Raw genomic sequence first — 21,898 nt, 5'->3', positions numbered from 1 at the left:
AGCCATAACATTTCACGTTCAAGACCAAGCTGGCCTGTGGAGAAGTTGCCTATAGCAACGTGTCTTCATATCTACTTTCTAGAAGACATGGTATATCAACCCTGTAAAACATATGGACAAAACGACTAGAACAACTGCAGCTGCCTTTAACATGTGTTGGGTCAATGATTTTGGAGGTCATTTCCTTATAATGCCACAAGGTTATGCATTTATTCACCTAATTATTACAAAGTTATGGCTTATGAGGAACACATTGAGCCCCTAAAAGTCTGTCAAAGATTAGGAACGGTGGTTTAACCCTTTGGGTGCCAAGTGAATTTGTCAAAATAGGTGTGAAAATTGCCAAGCAAACATTTGCATTCATCATAATGACCGGTAACGTTACCTTATATAGGAAATATCATCTAATTTTACACAGTATTTTTTATTTGAATTTATATAACAAATGTGAGCGACGCTGGTATTTTTTAGCGGATATCTTGAACATCTCCCACAACAGACATTGGCACTGAAAGAAAAGGCCTCACCTTGCAGTCACCTCTATGTTGGAGATGGCATAGAAATACTTTCTCAAATTATCTCGCTGCACATAGGTCCCACCTAGCGCCGGACGCAGGAGCCGAAGCCGCAAGTCAGTCAGAGTGAAAAAGTCCTTTAAACCTTTGGCACTCTCCATCCTCGTGTACAAGTTTTCCATCTTTCTAAGGTCTGGGCCAGCAAAGATTGCAAAACGCTCCCGAACCTCGAAGCGCACATTCTTCTCCTTTTTGGAGCCCGCCCAGCGGGAGTACTCCTCTGTGCACAGCACGCGGCTGATGTTACTCGCTATAAGATTCTCCACCTTCTTGGAGGTCATGCCGAAGGCTTCAATGCAGTCGTCAGCATAGTATTGGTACGGATGCCAAGTCCTGCCATAGTCCAGTGATTTCTCCAACATCATGGCGGTGGGGCGCCCATACTCAAACGTCACCACAATGTCATCCGTTAGCTCTACAGTCTTGTTCCAGGACAATGTGATGTTAGCAACCAACGGCTCCGGGTATCGTTTCCATGTGACGCTTTGCCAGTAGGTGGCCAGGCCTTCCTCATCTTTATCGACCATGAAACTGGGCGGGTGGGCGAGGTCGGGGGCGGAGGCATCACATTCATCGCTGCAGAGGTATGGATTTTCCTGGTGGGAGAAAGACAGAAGAAAGTGCGATGAGGATCTTATGTTCTATGTCCCGTTTCATTTGAAAATAATTATGGTCTGAGAAACCGATACGTTTCTGTGCACTAGAAAATACAAGACACTAAGGGGTAAATTTACTAACGTGGGAACCTATTTCACATGGGATGTTAGTTACTAAGGGGAACCAATCAGAACCTATTTTTTATTTATTTAGCTCCTTCTAGAAGATAATATTGGGTGGGATTCTCTAAACGAAAAATGAGGTAAAACCCCGTTATCGGGTTTTTACCACATTGTGGGATGCGACGGGGGCATCATCATCAAAAGCTGGTGTTGCCCCATAGAAGACTATGGGCTTCTACCGCGACCCACTGCCGCCCCGAACAGACCCCCGCTGCCCTGCACAGACCCCCACAGACCCCCTCACCTGTGTCCGGGCAGCACAGCGCTGTGCTGTCCGGACCAGTGACCTCCTCCTCTCTGTACTGTAAATCCTCTTCGGGGTGCAGGGAGGAGGAGGAGGAGGAGAGGCCGCACCACAGCAGCAGCCCCAGGTAAGGGAGGGAGGGGGGAGCCGCCGGGACCTGCTGCACATCGCCGGCCAGAGTACAAAGGACAGCTCGTAACGCATAATTATCGCATATGTTAGTACTAGGAATGCCAATCCTGGGATCGGGATCGGTGGGATCCCGGAATTTAGGGCATTTTTGGCCGGGATTTGAATCCTGGGATTGGAGGCTCCAATCCCGGGATTACGGGATTGAAATGCGCATGCGCATTTGATCCCCTTCTCATGTGTAGCGCTGAGTGGGCCGGGGAGGAGGGTAGATGCTAAATTGTAGCGATCTAAAGGACCTTTCACACCCAGGGGGAGGAACAAGGCCGGGGGGCTTACTCCTTCACTATCCACGCCACCACTGGTTGCCTTTAGTAACCAGGTGGTGAGCGAAGCGGAGCGAGCCGCCGCGCCCAAAGCGTGGTGAGCGAAGCGAGCCCGCGAGGGTCCGTTTGGGACCCTTTTTCCAACCTTACCCCCTCCACCCCCTCTCCTCCCCTGTGACGTCAGGAGGTCCTTTAGCCCACTACAATTTAGACCTAACCCGGGGAGGAGGTGGTTAACTTGAAGTCCGGGCAGATGCGGCAGTGTTTGAACACTGTGGCTGCGCAGCGTGACCTCTAACATCACGCTGCGCTGCCTGACAACAAGTTGTGTGGCTGCACAGCGTGATGTGAGAGATCATATCACGTTGCGCAGCCACACACTGATTCCCACGCCACCGCATCTGCCCGGACACAGTGTTACCTGCCTTCTCCCCGGCCCGCCGAGCCACCTTGCCTCAAACACCGCCGCACATTTCCTCTATGCTTAGAGGTAATTTATTAATCATTGGGCATATCAGGAGGCCAATCCCGGGATCCCGGGAATTCCGGGATTGACAGTTTTTCAATCCCGAATCCCGGGATTGAAAAAATGGCCCTGGATTGGCCTCCCTAGTTAGTACATATACAATAATGGTGTCTGCGGTAGCCGGCAATGTGCGGCTGCGGTTATTAGAGAATCCCACCCTGTATCTGATAGCAACATCCCATGTGAAACAGAACTCCCGTCTTATAAAATTTCCCCCAAATACCCTCAGGATCCTGCAATGGACCAGTTAAGGACAGATAGTAATACAATGCAGCGGTCTCTAGCCTCACATTGGCTCATATATTCATGTGTCAACTATCCCCGAGGCACCCAAGGGTCCTCCAGTTTGGTTCTACAAAGATCAGCATAAGCCCCATTTTTGTGCACCATAAATATTGTCAATGTATTTATTTTGTCTCATTTATATGTGTAGCGATAAATAATAAAACACTGAAATATCTGTGACAGAGACATCTCCTCCTATTTGGGAACGTGATGCGTACTGACTGTCATTTGCCACCCTGTCAGGAACCGCCACAATGAACATCTTGCAACTTACATTATGAAACTGTCAGATAACGTGTATGACTGGCGGAAGCGTCAGAATAGTCTGAGCCGCCGCCGCCGTACCGCGTCCTCTCACTTTATATCCTATGTAAGCGCGCATTGTTTACAGCGCAATCATCTCTTTGCACAGTATGAAATAAAATCTATAAATAAGAATAAAATGAAAATAGTGCGGTGTAAAACATTTAATAAACTGCAGGGTGCAGACAGAGCACATCCAGAAACAGAGAATTGTAATTGAAAGGGAATACTTCAGCGGCAGTACCACTTATTGCCTGCAGGCACTGGTTGCTGTGGGCAACTTCCCATTTCAATAGAGCTTCCGTCAATTTACCCCTATGACAGTGGTTCCCAAAATCAGCCCACAAGAACCGCCAACAGTTCACATGACGGCCAGATCACGGGATCCACGCTGATTCACATGATTGTGGCCCTGCCCCTCCGCTGTACACTGACTGTAATACCGGCATTGTGCAGTGGGGGGCATCACAGCGATGATGCAATCACAATGGCCACACCCTCAACATAGCCTCCTTCAATATATTTTAATTTTTTGGACTTTACCATTCACATAAACTTCGATCGGGAACGGTGAAGTGCGAGAGCATGGCAAGCGATACCAGCCGAGCGAGAGGACGCAGGACACTGAGTGGGGGTCCAAGTGCTCCGGTCTCGCCATTGACATTAAGAAAAGCGAAGAACTCACGTTGACCTTTTCATATGTCGGATTTGTCCATGTCAATATTTTGATTGTGTCGACCTTTTGCTGTCGACCTAGAAATTGTCAGTGAGCTAGGGATGGCCATCAACCATCGATGATTAGAAGTCATCAATGGTTTATGGCCGATGTCAAATAGTTTTGACATTGATGGGGAGACCCAGATGGTTTCCAACCATCGATGTCAAGCTTAACTGAATAGTTTCGGTTTTCTTTTTGAAGCCCCGTCCCCATATTTTGATTGGCCCACAGGCCAATCTTTCAAAGCAAATGGATGACCATTGATATGTATAAACATTGCTGGTCATCCATTGCATACTTATACACCGTCGATGGTCACTTTTTGTCATCGATGGCCATCCCTTCACACGCTCAGTCCGTAATCACAGTATAAAACGCAGCAGCAGGAGTTACCATTATCAAAGCCATACATTGCCCTGTTATGTAACCCTTAGGTAGGGATGTAACCCTTAGGTAGGGATGGCCATCGTTTCCATTGCCATCGATGGTTTCCATCAATGGCAATTCTGCAACTGGCCATCGATAGTGCTAAACTATGCAATGGATGATCATCGATATTTTTACATATCAATGGTCATCCATTGTGTTTGATTGATTGGCCTGTGGGACAATCAAAAATGGGGGGCGGGGCTTCGCGGGGCGGGGGTGGAGCTATGCTCTGTGTCCCGGCACTTTGAAAAAAAAGCAAAACACAGTTTTGCTGTTCCATCGATGGCTGGAAACCATCTGTTCTCCCCCATTGATGGCAAAAGTATTCAACATCGGCCATGAACCCTACCCTTAGGGTTACATTTACTAAACATTCAAAAAGAGGTGATGTTGCCCATAGCAACCAATTAAATTCTGTCTCTCATTTCTAAGCTGCATCTAAAATGATAGACAGTTTCTGATTGGTTGCTATGGGCAACATCACTTATTTTAGTTTTTAGAACATTTAGCAAATTTACTAAAATGGGCTATTTCAGATGGGATGTTGCTTTGGGCAACCAATCAGATCCTATGTATTATCAAGAATGTGATAATGAAATAAGAAATAGATTCTGATTGGTTGCCCATAGCGACATGTGAGACTGGTCGCCACCTATCCACGCTCTATTAGCAGACAGTGGTAAGCATTGGGAGTAGCCGCTGGTGGCGCCATTCACGTGTAAGACCTGCACGACACTGAACGTATACAAGGACGACCGATTGTCATGACGATTGATATAATGATAACAACTTCATCGATGCCTCATCTCGGAGGCTTAAATAAATCCCTACCAGGAGGCGGCCGTTCTATATTGTCTCCTCCACACACCAAGCAGCACTGTCTGATTCCTATAGATTTCCGAAAACCGCATCAAGCAAAACTAATCCATGGGTAGGAATTATTCTTCATGCTACTTAGTACGAAGTATCCCCCGGTAATTAAATAAAGATCATATGTACAATGCTGCAATGTTTGCTGGGATGCCCCAAGGAACCAGGCAAAGGATGAACAAGAAATTCCATATAACGATTCTGAAATGATGCGCAGCGACTCCTGAATACCAAGTGATAACGAGCAAAGGGAAATTAAAGACATATTTGCATTTACTTAAAGGGGAAGATATACCCTTTATTCATAGTTATTATTTATATTTATTTGTTGGGGGGCTCTAAAATGCCGAGACGGGGACACGCGAGCGCCTCACATGCACACATGTTCCATTTGGTGGCGTGTTGGCGCCCCCTCCCCCTCTCCTCCTCTCCCCCCTCTCCCCTCTCTCCCCCCTGTCTTACCTGTCCCTGTTCGTGGCCGGGAGTCGGGACCGCAGATCTACTCTGCACTTCTAACCTCCTCCAGGCTCCGAGTCCTTATGACAAAATGTCCCTCAAAAAATGGCCACCCCCTTACTGCTGTCCACTCTAGCATCCTAAATACTGTCTGCTGTAAGGGGGCGGTAATTTTTTGAGGGACATTTTGTCATATGGAGCTAGGAGGAGGCTAGGAGCGCCGGGACGCAGACAAAGTAGGTCCCGGCTCCCAGCCACGAACGCGGCATAGCTCCCGCAGACCCACATCACTCAGTGTCCCCCCCCCGCCACCACGGAGTTTGCTGCACGGTCGCTACGCCACTGGTTCCATTCTCTGCAAATGGCATCCCGAGGTGGAAAGCGCTGGCAGGAGGAATAAACCTGGCTCCACTTGTATAGATTTAGAGAGAGATAAAGTGAATGGAGATAAAGCACCAATCAACCTGCCCCAAACTGTCACCCATAACACCCTGGGCGTCCCCCTCCTGGAGCCATTCGCTCCTGGGGTTTGCACATGCGCAACCCCCAAACCATCGGACACAGGGATGTATTCGGACCCGAAAGGGTCAATCAGCCCCAAAGTGTAGGAGTTGCCCAAGGCACTGGCAGTCATTTCAAATTGGTTGCTTTGGGCACAGTCACTTTATTTCTCTCCAATGCCCGATACATCTCTCCCTGGTTCCTTTACCTCTCTCTGCTCTGTAGACACGTGATCCAGAGTAAGTAACTCTACTTGCAGTTGGGGCCCTAAATACAGTGGGAGCATGGGGTGCCATTGCTATGTGCCCCTGAGATTTAGTGGGCCCACATCCTGGGTTCCCGGTTCCTTCACTACATCCAGCACAGAGCCATATCATACCTCTCATTATTTCCTGGCCTGCAAGATGGGCAAAATCCCTGGATTAGGGGGTACAGCCCGCTACCACTGCACTTTCCGTGAGGCCACACCATTTACGCCTCTGTGGGGCAGCCCTCCGTACAGATCTGAATTGGGCCGCTATGTCCTTAGCCTCTCTCATAGATATCAGTCATTTTATCATAATTCACAAGAGATCCGCAATCTGTTATTACACTCAGGATTGTTGGAACATTTCCCTTTAAGGCAACAGTCAATTCATATATTCAAAATAACAGATGATCATCTAATGAGTCACCAAATGTACCCGTGCATACTGTAACTGACTGGCAGCCACCTTACGTTAACCCTGCGTTTCATTACTAGACACTGAGGAGAGCGCAGGCATCTACGGTACAGGGAAACCAATGCTACAGCGTCGGGGAACTAACATGACCCCTTATTTATATTCTGACAGCAGGTCCCACATCTGAAAACTTTATTTAAGGTCATTAGTTAGATTTACAGGTACAGCAACCACCGGTGTTCATGTATATTGGGGGAGAGCTACAGTATGGGGGCATTAGGGCATTAAGCCTAGTTTTAGGTTCATACAGTATATATTGGGAGAGAGCTACAGTATGGGGGCATTAGGGCATTAAGCCCAGGGTTCAGGTATATTGGGAGAGAGCTACAGTATGGGGCATTAGGGCATTAAGCCTAGGGTTCATGTATATTGGGAGAGAGCTACAGTATGGGGGCATTAGGGCATTAAGCCTAGGGTTCATGTATATTGGGAGAGAGCTACAGTATGGGGGCATTAGGGCATTAAGCCTAGGGTTCAGGTATATTGGGAGAGAGCTACAGTATGGGGCATTAGGGCATTAAGCCTAGGGTTCATGTATATTGGGAGAGAGCTACAGTATGGGGCATTAGGGCATTAAGCCTAGGGTTCATGTATATTGGGAGAGAGCTACAGTATGGGGGCATTAGGGCTTCACCCTTTTCCCTTTATTCCACATTGTTTCACCAACAATTGGTTAAGTCAAATGATAGAAGGTCGGCATGGCTTATGTCAACACATGAAATAGATCAACATGGCCGATGCCAACATTGTTGAAAGGTTGACAAAAGCATTAGGTCGACAATGACTAAGTTGGTACTTGTGTAGTTTCACGGCGCCAGCATGGCGTCTGAGTCCCCTTGCGGGGCTCGCTTCGCTCGCCATGCTATCTAAAATCAACTCCATGCCAACATGGATAGTGGGGGTATGAACTATCCACGTTGGCATGGAGTTAAGTTACTTTATTTTAGATAGTTGTGGTGAGCATAGAACCCGGAAGTAGCACGGCGCCAATGCTGGCGCCGTGAAACTACACAAGTACCACTAAGTTGACAATCAAAAGGTCAATATGAGTTTTTCATGTTTTTTTCTAACCAACATGTGCCGACAGGCGGTTTTTCATGTCCTACCATCCACTACCGCAGTGGTTCCCAACCCTGGTCCTCAGGTCCCCCCAACAGTGCACGTATCCCAGGTCTCCTCGCAGAATCACAGGTGAGATAATCAGCTCCACCTAATGTGCCTGAGTAATGAGTGCACCTGCCGGGTGACCTGGAAAACATGCACTGTGGGGGAACTTGAGGACCAGGGTTGGGAACCACTGCACTGGGAGAATAGAATAGTGCGCCCAGCGCAGCGAGCCATGTGAGGGGACGAGGTACACGTTGATGGTGTCCATGTAAACCATGTCGGCATTCGGGACAAAAAAAAACATGGAAAACTCATGTCAACATTTTAACTGTTGACCTAGCCATTGTTGACCTAATGTTTGTGTTGACCTTCCAAACCTGTTGACATTAAACATGTCGACCTATTTCATGTGTCATCTCAAGCCATGTCGACCTTCCAGGGTCAACGCAATGTCTTTAGGTCGACCGAATGACCCATACCCAGTGAAATAGTTACCAAACTGGCTACCATGGTGCCTCTGGTGAGAGCCCTTGTAACCACCCAGTGCAGACCCACTCCTCTCCCGCCCGCCCGCCAAGCTCCTGACTATTCTCTATTGTACAAATTCTTAGGCCCTGGTAACATTCCCTAATTCCACCCAAAGCGAAGTCTCAGCGCCACTGCCAGTGTGAGCGACACTCTGTTACACGGGGAGGAGAGATTAAGTAAAACATTGCACAATAAGCGACATTCATTTCCTGCGCTTGGTTCCTCTTTGATTATTCTCCCCCAGCACTCGGTGTTTCTGCAGAATGTTGCAGTTTGCACTTTCTGTTGCAAATATAGATGACTGTGTCGGCATATTCCACAGCTGCAAAACAGGTGTACTGACAGTGCACCCAATTTATTACAGGTACATCCCCTGCTGTCTCTGTAGTTCTGAGTCCCGCGCTGCTATATTTATACCAGACCTGGAACATAATAAGCAGAACTTACATATGGCGACATCGCGGAGGAATCTCCCAGCATAAAAGAGAAAACGTAGCATCACTGCGATATATGAGATCTGTAGGTTCGAGTATTGCGGTGGTGATATACAGCACCTACTGTACATACTCCCAATCGTTCCTGTGTAAGGCCCAAACATACAACCAATACCATGCTAGTCCTGACTACAAAAATACACCTTCAAGTACTGTATGACTAAACAGCACAAATACATATAACACAAACTCATATAATAATACTACACCCCACTGAGGTCTGACTGTACATTAATGTCCCCACACCAGACCTTGATCAGTCAGTAAAGCAACCTAGTCCTTTGCATGGGGCCCTGTAGGTACTGAGGGCCCTGGTTTGCTGTTATTATTTAACCCTTTAAGTGCCAACATCTCTGTGAGAAGATGCACAAAATATCCGCTAAAAATACCAGTGTAAGATGTAAGAGAATTAGATTTGGGTTTTACTTAAAGTGAGTTCTATATTGCAGTGTAAAAATAAAGCAGCTGGTATTTTCCCTGCACAGAAACAAAATAACTCTTTCTACACATGTTACATCTGCATACCTCCCAACATTTTAATCCCTTGAAGAGGGGCGCGCACGCCAAAAAAGGGGCATGGCTCGGCTGAATAGATGCTGTACGCATGCTCACAGCGTTTATTCCCTTCAGGCTGGGGGGACTCCCAACTCCCTCCCCCCCCCCCCGCCACGGGACACTGCCTGCTGCAGGTGGGGGGGGGGGGGGGGGGACCATCCCCCAAAAATGGGGGGGTCCCACGAAAAAAGGGACAGTTGGGAGGTATGCATCTCCCCCCCCCCCCCCCCTGCAGTGCACATTGTTTTGTCCATTTGAGAAGGAATTTGCCTTTGCGAATGAACCAGAATAAGGGCCTATATATTTCAGCTTGCCGTGGTGTGATTCCCACTCCACACAACCAGCAATAAGCAATTCTAAACCCTAACCGCAGCCTTCAGATAACCTTGGTCAAGTTGCTATTGTTGCCACAGGAAACAGATATAACTTGTCCGTGATGTGTGTTCAATGCTGAGGACATTTGATATAATGCAGGATGCATTACTCCAATGGACACCAGACTTTCTATCTTTATCCCTACCGATCGACACTCCAGGCAACTTCTCTGAGAAGGACGTGGCTGATAACAGAGAGCATTAGCTTGTTGAACCCACAGTAAATATAAACTAAGAAAACGTTCACAAGTTCTATGAAAACATCTTCTACCCCTATGATTGTCAATGACACAAGATGTCTTTTCAATCAACTTTTATTGTAGGTTTTGACCCCACCAGCAGCAGCAGCAGCAGCAACGTTCCAGGGTTCACCAGGATGTGGCAGTGCCCTAGGCTGGCATCCTGGGATATGTGCATCACACTGGTCTGTCTAATGGCAGGTGGAGCATTGCCTGCAAGCAGCACAGGCGCCTCTGGCCTTAGAGGGGTTAAAAGCCCTGACACAGCCACTTTCATCTGCTCAGTAAGCAAAAAATAAAGGGACAGGCAGAAAGGGAGGAAGAGAGCCGCGTGTACGGAGAAGCTATTTCCTGCCTACTGGTAAGAAAACTCTAAGCTGAGATAAATTATTCACACAGCGGAAATGGGGCCCTTGTTTCGGAGAGTTTCTAAATCTGGCTCCTTAATGTGCTCACTCGCTCTCTCTCTTTGTGGGTTTATTGATTGTGCATTCTGCTGGCATCTCGCTAGGTCCCATCACGTACAATCCATAGGTTACTGGACTGCAAGGTCAATAATCACCCCCCTCTCACCAGGGTGGCATTATACAAAGGGGGGACCCTGAAGCGTCACATTGCCATCACTGTAGCTGTGTAGTAATTCTACAGAGATATAGGATTATAAATTAATATTGTATTAGGGCCCTCATTCTGATTGCCTTGACTTGTTCGCACCGAGGATCAATGTTTTTAGCAATGCGTATGTGCGCAGATTCACCTATGTGCATGTGGAGCCCGTCTTCAGAGACTTCTATAGTCTCCGTGGCACATGAAATCAGGGAGCACGCATGTGTCTGCAGTAGGAAACGGGGAGCGCGCATGCGTCCGCAGGAGGAAACGGGGAGCGCGCATGCGTCCGCAGGAGGAAACGGGGAGCGCGCATGCGTCCGCAGGAGCCAACGGGGAGCGCGCATGCGTCCTCAGGAGCAAGCGGTGCTGTGAGAGTGGCATATTGAGCCTTTTTATTTAAACGGATGTACCTGGGCAGCAACTGGGCACCAATTATTTAGACACAAGTAAATAGGCCTGATGAAGGGTTCCAACTGTCCTAGGCTAGTACAGAAGTAGCCGTCCGCCTATCCCCAATACCAATTCCAATATTTTGTAACAGGCTCCGGCCTCAGCTCCATTCATATTGCCACTTACCGCCCTAGCAGTGGCATCAATCACAGAATCGCGGCAGAGCCAGGGACGGCTCTCACAGGATCTCCTCTTCCCAGCGTCCCTACCTCGGTGACACCAGCAATCCCAGCAGCAATGCTGCTACCACAGTACCCAGGGAAGATCTAACGAGACCTTACTTGACCCCAACTCCAGCGGTGCAAGGACGTGCTCCCATCCGAGCACAATCTATAGGGCAGGTTTTTTTTCCATCTTTTTAATAACTTTAAAACATTGGGGAAACTCGTCCCCATATTGCAGTGCCTGTTGAATCCCCTTGGTGGCGGTCACGAAAAGTCTTACGCCAGCCTGAGATTTCTTAGTAAATTGCTGTAGTCTATGTGCATATATCTGGTAAATGATCATGTAAGGAATCTATATATATATATATATATATATATATATATATATATATATATATATATATATATATATATATATATATATATATAAAAGGCTAACTACTCCTCACCTCTATGAGGTAAAGTACTGCCAGTGATTACTAGAGGCCACTCTATGGACCATATTACTGCGTTGTATGCTTAAAAAATAATAATGTCATGACAGAAAGTGAAAGCAATTGTTGCAGGGACAATGATCTGTTTTTAACCTTGCTGGATTAGAGGGAGCTGTGAAGACAGAGATTGGAGGAAGGAGCAGATAGAGACTGGCGGTGGGGAGGAGAGTTTGTGGTCTAAAAACCGCCACAGATTAAAGTGAGAGTACATTGCAGAAGCCGTCATTTTGACGGGCTTTTAACTAGTAAATAAGTGTCTAGTGTCCATTTGTGGGTCTCTGAAATACTGCCATCTAGTAGCCTCTGTGTTGACTAGCCACACCCCCTCTGGGACTGCCCACACCCCTAAGTATGGGCCCCTCCCACTGCATTCCCTGCCCTTCTTGCCCCAGGCTGACATCTCTGATATGTAAAGATCTGCACATAAGCAGCACAGCAATGTGAGTGCCACCGGCAATGTCGATCATCGTGCCCCAAACATCGCTGGAGTGACAGCAAACATTACAGAAAACATTTCCTGTGCGTACTGAGTAATCCGGGGGTTACCCAGATGACCAATACTCATGCAGATGATCCGATGCGCCCAGTGCTATTTTTCAGCAGGCTCCAGCAGGCTCCAGCAGGAACTGAGGCCCTTATTCTAGTTCACTCTTTCTGACAAAATCCTTCTTAGATTGACAAAACCATGTGCACTGCAGGGGGGAAGATTTAAAATGTGCAGAGAGAATTAGATTTGGGTGAGTTATCTTGTTTCTGTGCAGGGTAAATACTGACTGCTTTATTTTTACACTGTAATATAGATCTCACTTTGAAGTAAAACCCCACCCAAATATAACTCTCTCTGCACAAGTAACATCTGCCCCACCTGCAGTGCACATGGTTTTGTCCATCTAAGAAGGATTTTGTCAGAAAGAGTGAACTAGAATAAGGGCCTCAGTTCCTGCTGGAGCCTGCTGAAAAATAGCACTGGATGCGCCATTGTAACAGCAGCGGATCAGAGAAGCCAATGGGAGGAGTCTATTTACTCAAGATGTCTCCTGTGGCATTAGCATATTATCACACAGTCAAAGACGCAGCAGCTCCAAGATCTGACCTCATCTCTGAATCAGGCCCTAAAGCTGGGTACACATTAGACAAAACTGACAATATTTTGAGTGATTTGGCCAATGGTTTGGAATGACGAATTGTCCAATGAATGTGCACCATGACGTTGATGATGTGTGGGCACAGGATGGTGGGGGACATCGCTAGTGAGGGACATCTGGCAGAAGTGTTCTGTCACTGCTCTGTCACTGCTGGCAACGGCAAGTATGAATGGCAAGTGTGAATGTACTTGCCGAAGTTCTCACACTGTCATACCTCCCAACTGTCCCACTTTTCGTGGGAACATCCATGTTTTTTAGGACGTTCCCGTGTCCCACCCGGGATTGGCAGTGTCCTGCGGCGGGGGGAGGGAGTCCCAGCCTGAGGGGCTGGGGACATAGCCAGCAGCTTAGAGAGCCACTAGCCATGCCCCCACAGCGGCAAAAATGTGTTGCGGCCTCGACAGAATAGGCCACACCCGTGAGCCACTAAAATTTCGGCCGGCCGATCGCCTTTGGTGCACGAGGTGTCCCTCTTCGCACCTGCCCGATGTTGGGAGGTATCCGCAGTGTACACATTGGCTATTGTACCCAGCTTAGTCCATACAAATATAAGGATCATACAGTATATAAAACAAAAGCTCTGTTACTTGCAAAGTTCAAAATGGACATGGGGACAAGGATAACTTAAAGAACTATTATAAGAAACACAAATGGACTTATAAAGAGCTGCTGATAACTAACAAAAACAGGTTACAAAAAGTTATTCCTAAAGAGCCTGACGAAAATCGGATTCCTGTACAGTCAGACTCCTTGAAGGACATTTGAAGGTCAAATTTAAGTTTTAACTGATAGACAGCAGAGAACAATAGCTTACACTTAACATCATAGTTATTGAAGGAAATGTACTCAGATGCCATCTATTATCTTCTAGAAGGTGCTAAATAAACAACCGCAGCCTAGGGAACAGGTGAACACAGCCCCCCCAGCACCTGAATCCCCTCGCCAGCAATACACCTGACTGTTACACATGACTGTGGTCGTCAGTGGGCAGAACCTGTTCTGCAGGATCCGGGCACATCGCTATGTATGGCCACACACAGCCTCCTTGCGGCGCAGCGGGCCCTGCTGAACGGGACCCAATGCGCCGCGATGTGTGGCTGCAACCTTAGCCACCACCGGCAGAAGCCTTTAAGGAACTACTAGATACTTTCTTAGATGGGATTTTCCGGGCTTACTATTTCCAATATGAAGAAATCATTCTCTCTGCCAGTTTTACCACCGCAGGGGCGCCTCCGCCTACTCCTTTCAGCACAGCTGTGTGATTTGTACATTTCCAGGATGCATCTATAATGCTTGTTATTAATATTGTATACTGTGTTTGTAGAGTATATACATTGAATTAATATTTTAGAAAAGGGCAATGTTGGAAGTTCACCTGTTAATGTCCTGCGGTTGCCCCTGGCTTTACAGTAACACATCTAGTGTTAGTTGTTCAATTTTATGCCAATTTCCCTTGAAATACTGCAACAAATAAAACATTCTGGTTAGTGATTTATATGGGGCGGGCGATGATTGTAAGAGGAAGCCTCTCGTTCTCTCTCTCACGCCCGCTCCCTATGCTGACGCTGATCAGACAGCTGTGTACTGGGACAACACTGATGCTGAATTTGGTACTTAAAGACGATGTAGCTCTATAATAAGGCCACAGGGGATTCGTGATCCTCTTACATGGTTATTACAATTTTATCACTAATCCTGCGTATGAGGACACTCTGCGCCACAACAAACTCAGGGACCTTAGGGGCCCGGCGCACACTAAGATGACAGTGAGCGCCGAATCCAGACGAAAGAACGCAACCAGACTACTGCCAGATGACTTTAGCATTCAGCTGAAACCAGTCGCCTATTTTAAAAAGGGGCCCATTTACTAATGGTATTTTTACTAAAATAATGGGAACATTTTCACACTATTTCAGTATCGCCTGAATGTACTAAAGGGCTTATGGAGCAGTTGTGGTGAAAAACTGCTCCACGCCCTTCAATTGACAGATTTTTTTTTTAATAGGCAGATCACATTTCCTATACTTATAATGGAAATGTGATCTGGCCAAATTGACTAAAAAAGAAAAACTTAAAAAAAAAAAAAAAAAAAAATTGCATTTGGGCCTGTGGTAATAACGCCAGCTTCAGCTGACGAATCACAGGGCTCACATGCAAACTGGCAGCTTCTGCACAGCTCTCTCTACTGCTAGGCAGAGAAAGCTGTGTGGGAACCAGCCCACGGTGATCAGCTCATGTCTGATGGACACACAGGCTGATCACCATGGGAAAAACAAAAAAAATCATGCTCACCTCCCCAGGGTCTGGGGATCTCTGCTCCGGTTAGGGGTGCCAGTTTCCAGGGCTTCATGCTGCGCTGTGACCCCGATGCAGTAAAGTAACGCTGCAAATTGGCAGCTCACTTTACAGCACCAGGGGTCACAGGAGAAGAAAGACCGGCAGGAGCCGATCCTAAAACATGACCATAAAATTGTAGGTCGCACAAATTAATATTTTTCCAGGGAGATGAATGAAACAATCCCTCGCTGCATGCGAATAGCTGAACTCGGGTTCCAACCAAGGGCCACAGACTGGGCGAACATCGCAGCTTACCGATCGCCTGAGACGCCGCCCACCGACCGGGAGACTCACAAGCGGCCCGTCCGAACACCCGCTCCCCCGCCGATTCCCCTTGGTAACATGGAAGGGGATGCACATATAACGAGAACACATCCCCCGCATGCTTTCGCTGCCTGAGAAATCATTCGATGTTTGCCAACCATCGAATGATTTCTTCTGCCTTCGCAAATAGAAGTCATTGAAAACTGACTTTTATTTGCCTGCGCCGGGATGAAGATGGGGCGGGTGACGTATTGTGATGTCAGCCATTGTGATGTCAGCCATTGTGATGTCAGCCATTCGCCCCCGGAATGTCTGCAAATGCTGATCGTTCCCATGAGCAAGCGCCATTCCCACCGTTGTCTGCCCCGGCCCGCCCCGATGCTTGCGTATGGCTAGAGGGGCTGCACGTGCGCTTAATAGACCATGCGCAGTCCCCAAAACATCGGGACGGGGCCGATAGCTCACTATTCAGATAATAGATAGAACCTGATTGGTTGCTATGGGCAACATCTCATCTTCAATAGAACGCCCATCTTAGTAAATTTACCCCAACATGACAACCTGATTTTAGTTTTATTTCCCTCTCCACAGTGTTCCGATATGTCCCATTATCCGATGTCTGCGTGTGCCCAGGTACCTGTCGGGTTAATCGCTGTGTGTTCGCTATACTAGGGATAAGAGGATAATCTATCTGTGTTTGGGTTGAGTGCTAGATAAGCTAGCAGGCCACAACCCTCCCCCCTCCCCAATCCACCATCTGTAATCCAAGCATCAGCTGATGCCGTGGGGCCTCCGCACTGCTCTGTGCTCGGTGCCCATCTGCCAAGTGGGGAACCAGCTCAAAAGGGCAAGTGGGTGAGGTGCTCCGGGGTTAGACGAGAAGGTTAAATGTTTCGCTGCATTAACCCCTCCGGAGCTTGATTTATAATCTACACTTTATATGCAGCAAAAATATTACATAGAAACATAGAATTTGACGGCAGATAAGAACCATTTGGCCCATCTAGTCTGCCCCTTTTTTATCCCTCAGGTAATTTCAACCCTTTTTGATCTTTATTACTTATATTATTTAAGAACTTCTTGTTTGTGCTGCAGTTTTATGATGACATACACACATTTATATATATATATATATATATATATATATATATATATATATATATATATATATATATATATATATATATATACACAGAGAATGCAGAGAGGGAATGACTCTCGGACATCGCCAAGGGTAAAATGTGAAGAGTTGCAACAAGAGTATAGTCAGACAAGGCAAGGCCAGGAATCCGGAGTGGGACACCTTACAGCAAAGGGTCAAAGCTGAAGTGGGTAGTCAGCCAAGCAGGTGTCCATACTAGGAGCCAAATCATAACACAAAAACAAAAGGACACATCAAAGACAAGAACGGGGCTTATACCACTAGAACCTACAACAGCAAGCGTTCACACTGTATTTATATATTCTCCCAGAATGTCCTAGAAACTCACAGATTCTGATTATGTGTAGTTCCCCCACACTCTAAAAGACAGTAGATTAGCCCCCCGGATGCCACCACTGCCCAAGCGAATCATGCTGTTACACCCACCGCAGCAACCCCTGCACCCCTACCTCCAAGGAGCTCCCCGAGGGATAATCCTCACTGGAGGCAAGAATGCTTAAAAAATAGGATGTGTAAAACCGGAGAAATAACCATGGAAGTAGGAGGTGCATCTGTTGCAGAGAACAAGGTAGGGGAAGGGAAGGGGAAGGGGGAAGGTGAGGTGGGAGGGGCAAGCAATGACAGGTTGCTCAACCCTTTTCCAATGCTATGTAGTACACTTTATTCTCAAATTATAACAAGGGGACAGATGTATTAAGCCTGGAGGAGAGATAAACCGGAGATAAAGTGAAAGGAGATAAAGCACCAGACAATCAACTCAGTTTAAAAATGACAGTTGGGAGCTGATTGGCTGGTGCGTTATCTCCTTTCACTTTATCTCCACTTTCTCTCTTCTCCCGGTAATAATACATCTTCCCCCGTGTCACAGATGGGCCCTTAACTATGGGTGCTGCTAATGTTTTGACCATGCAGCGACTAATACAACAATAGTGGTCACAAGGCCAAATTCACAGAGATACACAGGATATAACAACCTCCAATGAACAAAGAGGCCTCATCCTCCCAGAGGCTGCTGGGAATGCATGACAGCTGGAATCTGCTGGGGAAAGCAGACACAGAGTACAGAAAGAACTAGGCGAGCACGCTTATGTATTTGTGGAACCTCCGCTCCAGTGGCATGAGGGTGCTTGGTGCTGAGATTTGTGTCAGTATTTGTATGTCCCCTGCTGCACAATGCCATGATTCGTTGGCATCACAGACTCCTCGGGAGGGGAAACATGGATTGTACCGAAACATTCCACAGCACCTGCTCCGGCAGCCGAGAGAGTGAGGTTCTGACACTGACAGGCAGTCACAGAGTCGCTGGATTTCAGGTCTTACAGTATAATACAGTATTAAGCTGCATTCTTACATGACACTACGTATTACTTTAAACCAAAAATTTTAGGAATCTAATTTCTTGTCTCCCAGTTTCTACAGATCCATGACGCAGATTGGCTAAACTAATCCAACAAATGGATTCAGAGTGCGCTAAACCTTAAATGAAGCATAAAATATATTCAGGTAATATTTAATAAGAATGTCCTCAGGGTGTAATAGTGGGCATACATGTTTTTAAAATATAGTTCAGTGAATAAAAAAAGATAAAAAACGATCCTCAACTACACATAATAGTCAATCAGACAAAATGGTTAGACCAGCGCGTTTCGTCATGGTGTTGACTTCATCAGGGGCAAAGGGTACATCAATTTGTTGAGATGACCACACAATCTTATTGGTAGTAATGGGATTCCTCAAAAGTGTGTATTGGTTCAATATAAATTCCTCAGGTATTGTGGATTTGAAGATATCCACCATCAGTTGTTCTTCAAAGTTTTAGAAGAGTTCTTATACTTCTTTCAAATTGGTGAAAACAGGGCGCTATGTGGTTTAACATCAGTCGGCAATCATATAGTGATCCAGTAAGGGAAGAGAGCACAGCTCAACTCCTAAATCAGGAAAGCAGGAATATATATATAATTCTAATGGTTGAGATATATTATTTTCTGAAGTGTACAGAATACATCAATGGCTGGGCAAGTTTATTAAAGTACAGCAATTAGAATATATCTGATTTTTCCCATAGCAACAAATCAGATATTCCCTCCTTGCTGGTCTATGATAGGTTGTATCCTGTTAGTGCTCAGTTGCTCTGATCACATTATTGGTCCCAGTCTGGTCTGTACAGAGTCCGTGCTCTGTTTTCCATGGCCTGCCCTCAGCTCATCCCCAATGCTCACAGATACAGAGGCCAGGTATAATATATGATACAGCGCTGTCCTGATTGTACACCTGAGTGTACACCTGATTGTACACCTGATTGTACACCTGATCGTACACCTGATTGGACACCTGATTGGACACCTGATTGGACACCTGATTGATGTGTTGCAGTAATATAAGGTGCCTACTGTGCCTGACATGCGGAGCTAGTTATAAAACAGCCGAACCAGCTGTAGCGCTGTAGTCTTTATAAGTGGCGATTGAATCTTAGCGGGCGAATCCGACCAGCTGGTCCCGAGACGAATTTGCTACCATGTCCAATTGTTCGGGTTTGTGCATGCACAAATATGCGCATGTGTAAACCCCCGGAGCAAACGACTACGCCAGTGGGAGGGAAGGGGATGGACGCAGGAGACCGCCCATAGTTTCATGGGTGTGCCCACAAAAACAGTGGACACGCCCATAGAAGCGCTGGCTGTACGCCAGCAGCCGTGTTGATGTCTGCTCCGGGCAGGCCGCTGTCACAGGACGCCAGTGCCCTCCCCGAATTTGTCCATCTTAAGCCAGTCTAGATTGACTTTAATTAACGGAGGGAAAAAAATCTGCCCGCGTGCTGGTGAGCAGATTCGGGTGACGGGGGGGCAGACATTTGGCGGGACAGCGGGCGGCGTTTACCTGCTCACTAGGCACCGGATATACGCCAGCACAGTGAGCAGGTCTGAATCAGGCCCTTAGTGGAAAATATGCTGAAGTTATAAATCATTAGGATGCAATAGAGAAATGGCCCAAAGAAACTGATTGGTTGCTATGGACAACATCTCCCATGTGACATTCGATAGCCAATTGGGAAAAAAAAACAAGTAAATCCGAGTAAAACTGAACACGCACATCACTAGAATTAGGGGTACACGTGGGAAATCCTCCCCCTGTGTAAGGAAGATAAATATAAAGAAGACAAAACAACACAAGAGAAAGAAGATAGAATCGCTACAGCAGCGCCACCTGTGGCCAATAGGGATACATTGCCAGCTGACTGCACCCTGCAGCTTGTGCTCCTGCACAGGGTGTCCACGGGGGTGGTGGTATTTCTGAGTACCCAGAACCCCCCCCTTCAATCAAAGACCGACCCCCCTCTCACTGCAGCAGTGAATGGACCCTGCCAATATGTCCCACCCCTGTATCCCAGAGAATCACTGTGTCATGCTAGGAGGGAGTTGGGACTAATGACGCGAGGAGCCCTATGAGGAAGGTGACGGACGGCGACAGGCAGCAAAAGTATGTATGTATACTACTGTCTGTGTGTGTGTGTGTGTGTATATATATATATATATATATATATACAGTATATATATATATATATATATGTCTAGTGTCCGTGTGTAACTGAAACACTGGAATCTGCTGGCAGCGAGTGAATCTACATATCTGTCTCTTTCACACATACAGATACGAAGAGGCAATCACACATGCAGAAACACACAGAGACTAGCTTTTCGAAGTTTTGCTTCGAGCAGGCTTAGCTAGTATATATATATATATATATATATATATGTATCAGCAATAGTGAATAAACAAGCAGGCACAGCTGATACTTTATATACAGTGCTGTATATACTGTATGCTAGTGGCACAATCTCGACTGCCTCGAAACCTCTTGTTCCACCCTATTTCCTATAAGGACAACATTCTGCGCGGCTGACTCCAGGCTGGATACAAATGGGCGCACCACAGAGCCTATTGATGGTGGCCTGTCTGTGACTGTATGCAAATGCCACGGCAAACTCCTCCCCTTTCTGTATATGCATACTACAATAGCGCACCTCTCGGAGAGGCAATATACAAGTATGCTGTGACTGAGAATCAGGCCCTAAAGGGATCTTACTCATTCGTAACTTTTTCAATGCATATGTCTGTACATTCCCTTCTGGAACTTTTAACATATGATAGGGAATTCAATTACCGGCGAGTATCTCATTTGGCCAATTTTTGAACGAACCCCAATGGCAGTAGGATCTCATTCATAAGTGTTCACTACCCCATAGGGTAGAGGGAACTCAGGGGTGAACAATGGAGGGAATCAGCTTGGCGAAGGATGCAGATCGGGCTGCTATTGCCAGCAGATAAACACTGCAGCAACAGCACTTCGCTTCCTTCACTGGCAATTGAATTCCTCCATATTTTATGTGCATTTCATTAGGGCACTTGTACTGTATATTCTCATTGCCCTTGGATACTACACAGTTCCGTTGTGAATCATGAAGGATTCTGTTACCTTTATTACCATTATGCATCTATGTATTACCTGCATATATTTCTATCTATTTAAATGTAGCCCTTTATGTTATGGCAGAAATTTAAGGAATTGTATTGATCACCAGTGCAACAATAATGGCGCTAAGTAGAATTTCTCTGAATACAAAAACTCAACTAAAAAAGAATACATATCATTTATGTTTATAGGCAAAGGGGCTTTTTACCCTGTGATAAATATTCCCCATACAGTTTATCTGTTATAAGCAGAGAAAACACCATAGAAAATAAGAAAAAAAAAACATGGGGCCGGGGAGGTGGCCCCTGATAGTGGTCCTGCCCTTGTGCTCATACACTATCGTCCGTCCTAAGTGCATTATTGATTAGAAGACTTTGAAATGCCTACAAAGTAGGAAAAGTGTTGTGATGTTTAAAAGCTTGTGCGGGATACGGAGAGACTACTGAGAGAGGACATTGCAGCTAACACATCAATATTTCATCATGGAAAATAAAGATCAGCTTATTTGAATGACACATTATTGAAGGGGAAAACGGAATATAGCAGATCATTGAAGAATGTTTATGTTGGCAGAATTATTGGAGGAAAAAGGGAACCGATCGTTTTAAGACAACTTCAAATCTTTCTCACAGTTGAATTATA

At 46.4% G+C, this 21,898-nt stretch overlaps 1 protein-coding gene across 1 annotated transcript in view; it reads right to left on the bottom strand.

The window, feature by feature from the left end:
• The window catches only part of NTNG2 (netrin G2), a 103,810-nt gene that overhangs the window by 64,225 nt on the left and 17,687 nt on the right, over window positions 1-21,898 (bottom strand). Inside the window, exon 3 of the mRNA XM_083160918.1 lies at window positions 528-1,171. Coding sequence (XP_083017044.1) covers window positions 528-1,171 — 644 coding nt within the window. The remainder of the gene's footprint in view (window positions 1-527; window positions 1,172-21,898) is intronic.

Source organism: Crinia signifera, chromosome 9, assembly GCF_055691185.1.
Source record: "Crinia signifera chromosome 9, ASM5569118v1, whole genome shotgun sequence".
In the NCBI taxonomy this organism is placed as follows: Eukaryota; Metazoa; Chordata; class Amphibia; order Anura; family Myobatrachidae; genus Crinia; species Crinia signifera.
This window is presented reverse-complemented; position numbering and strand designations above follow the sequence as displayed.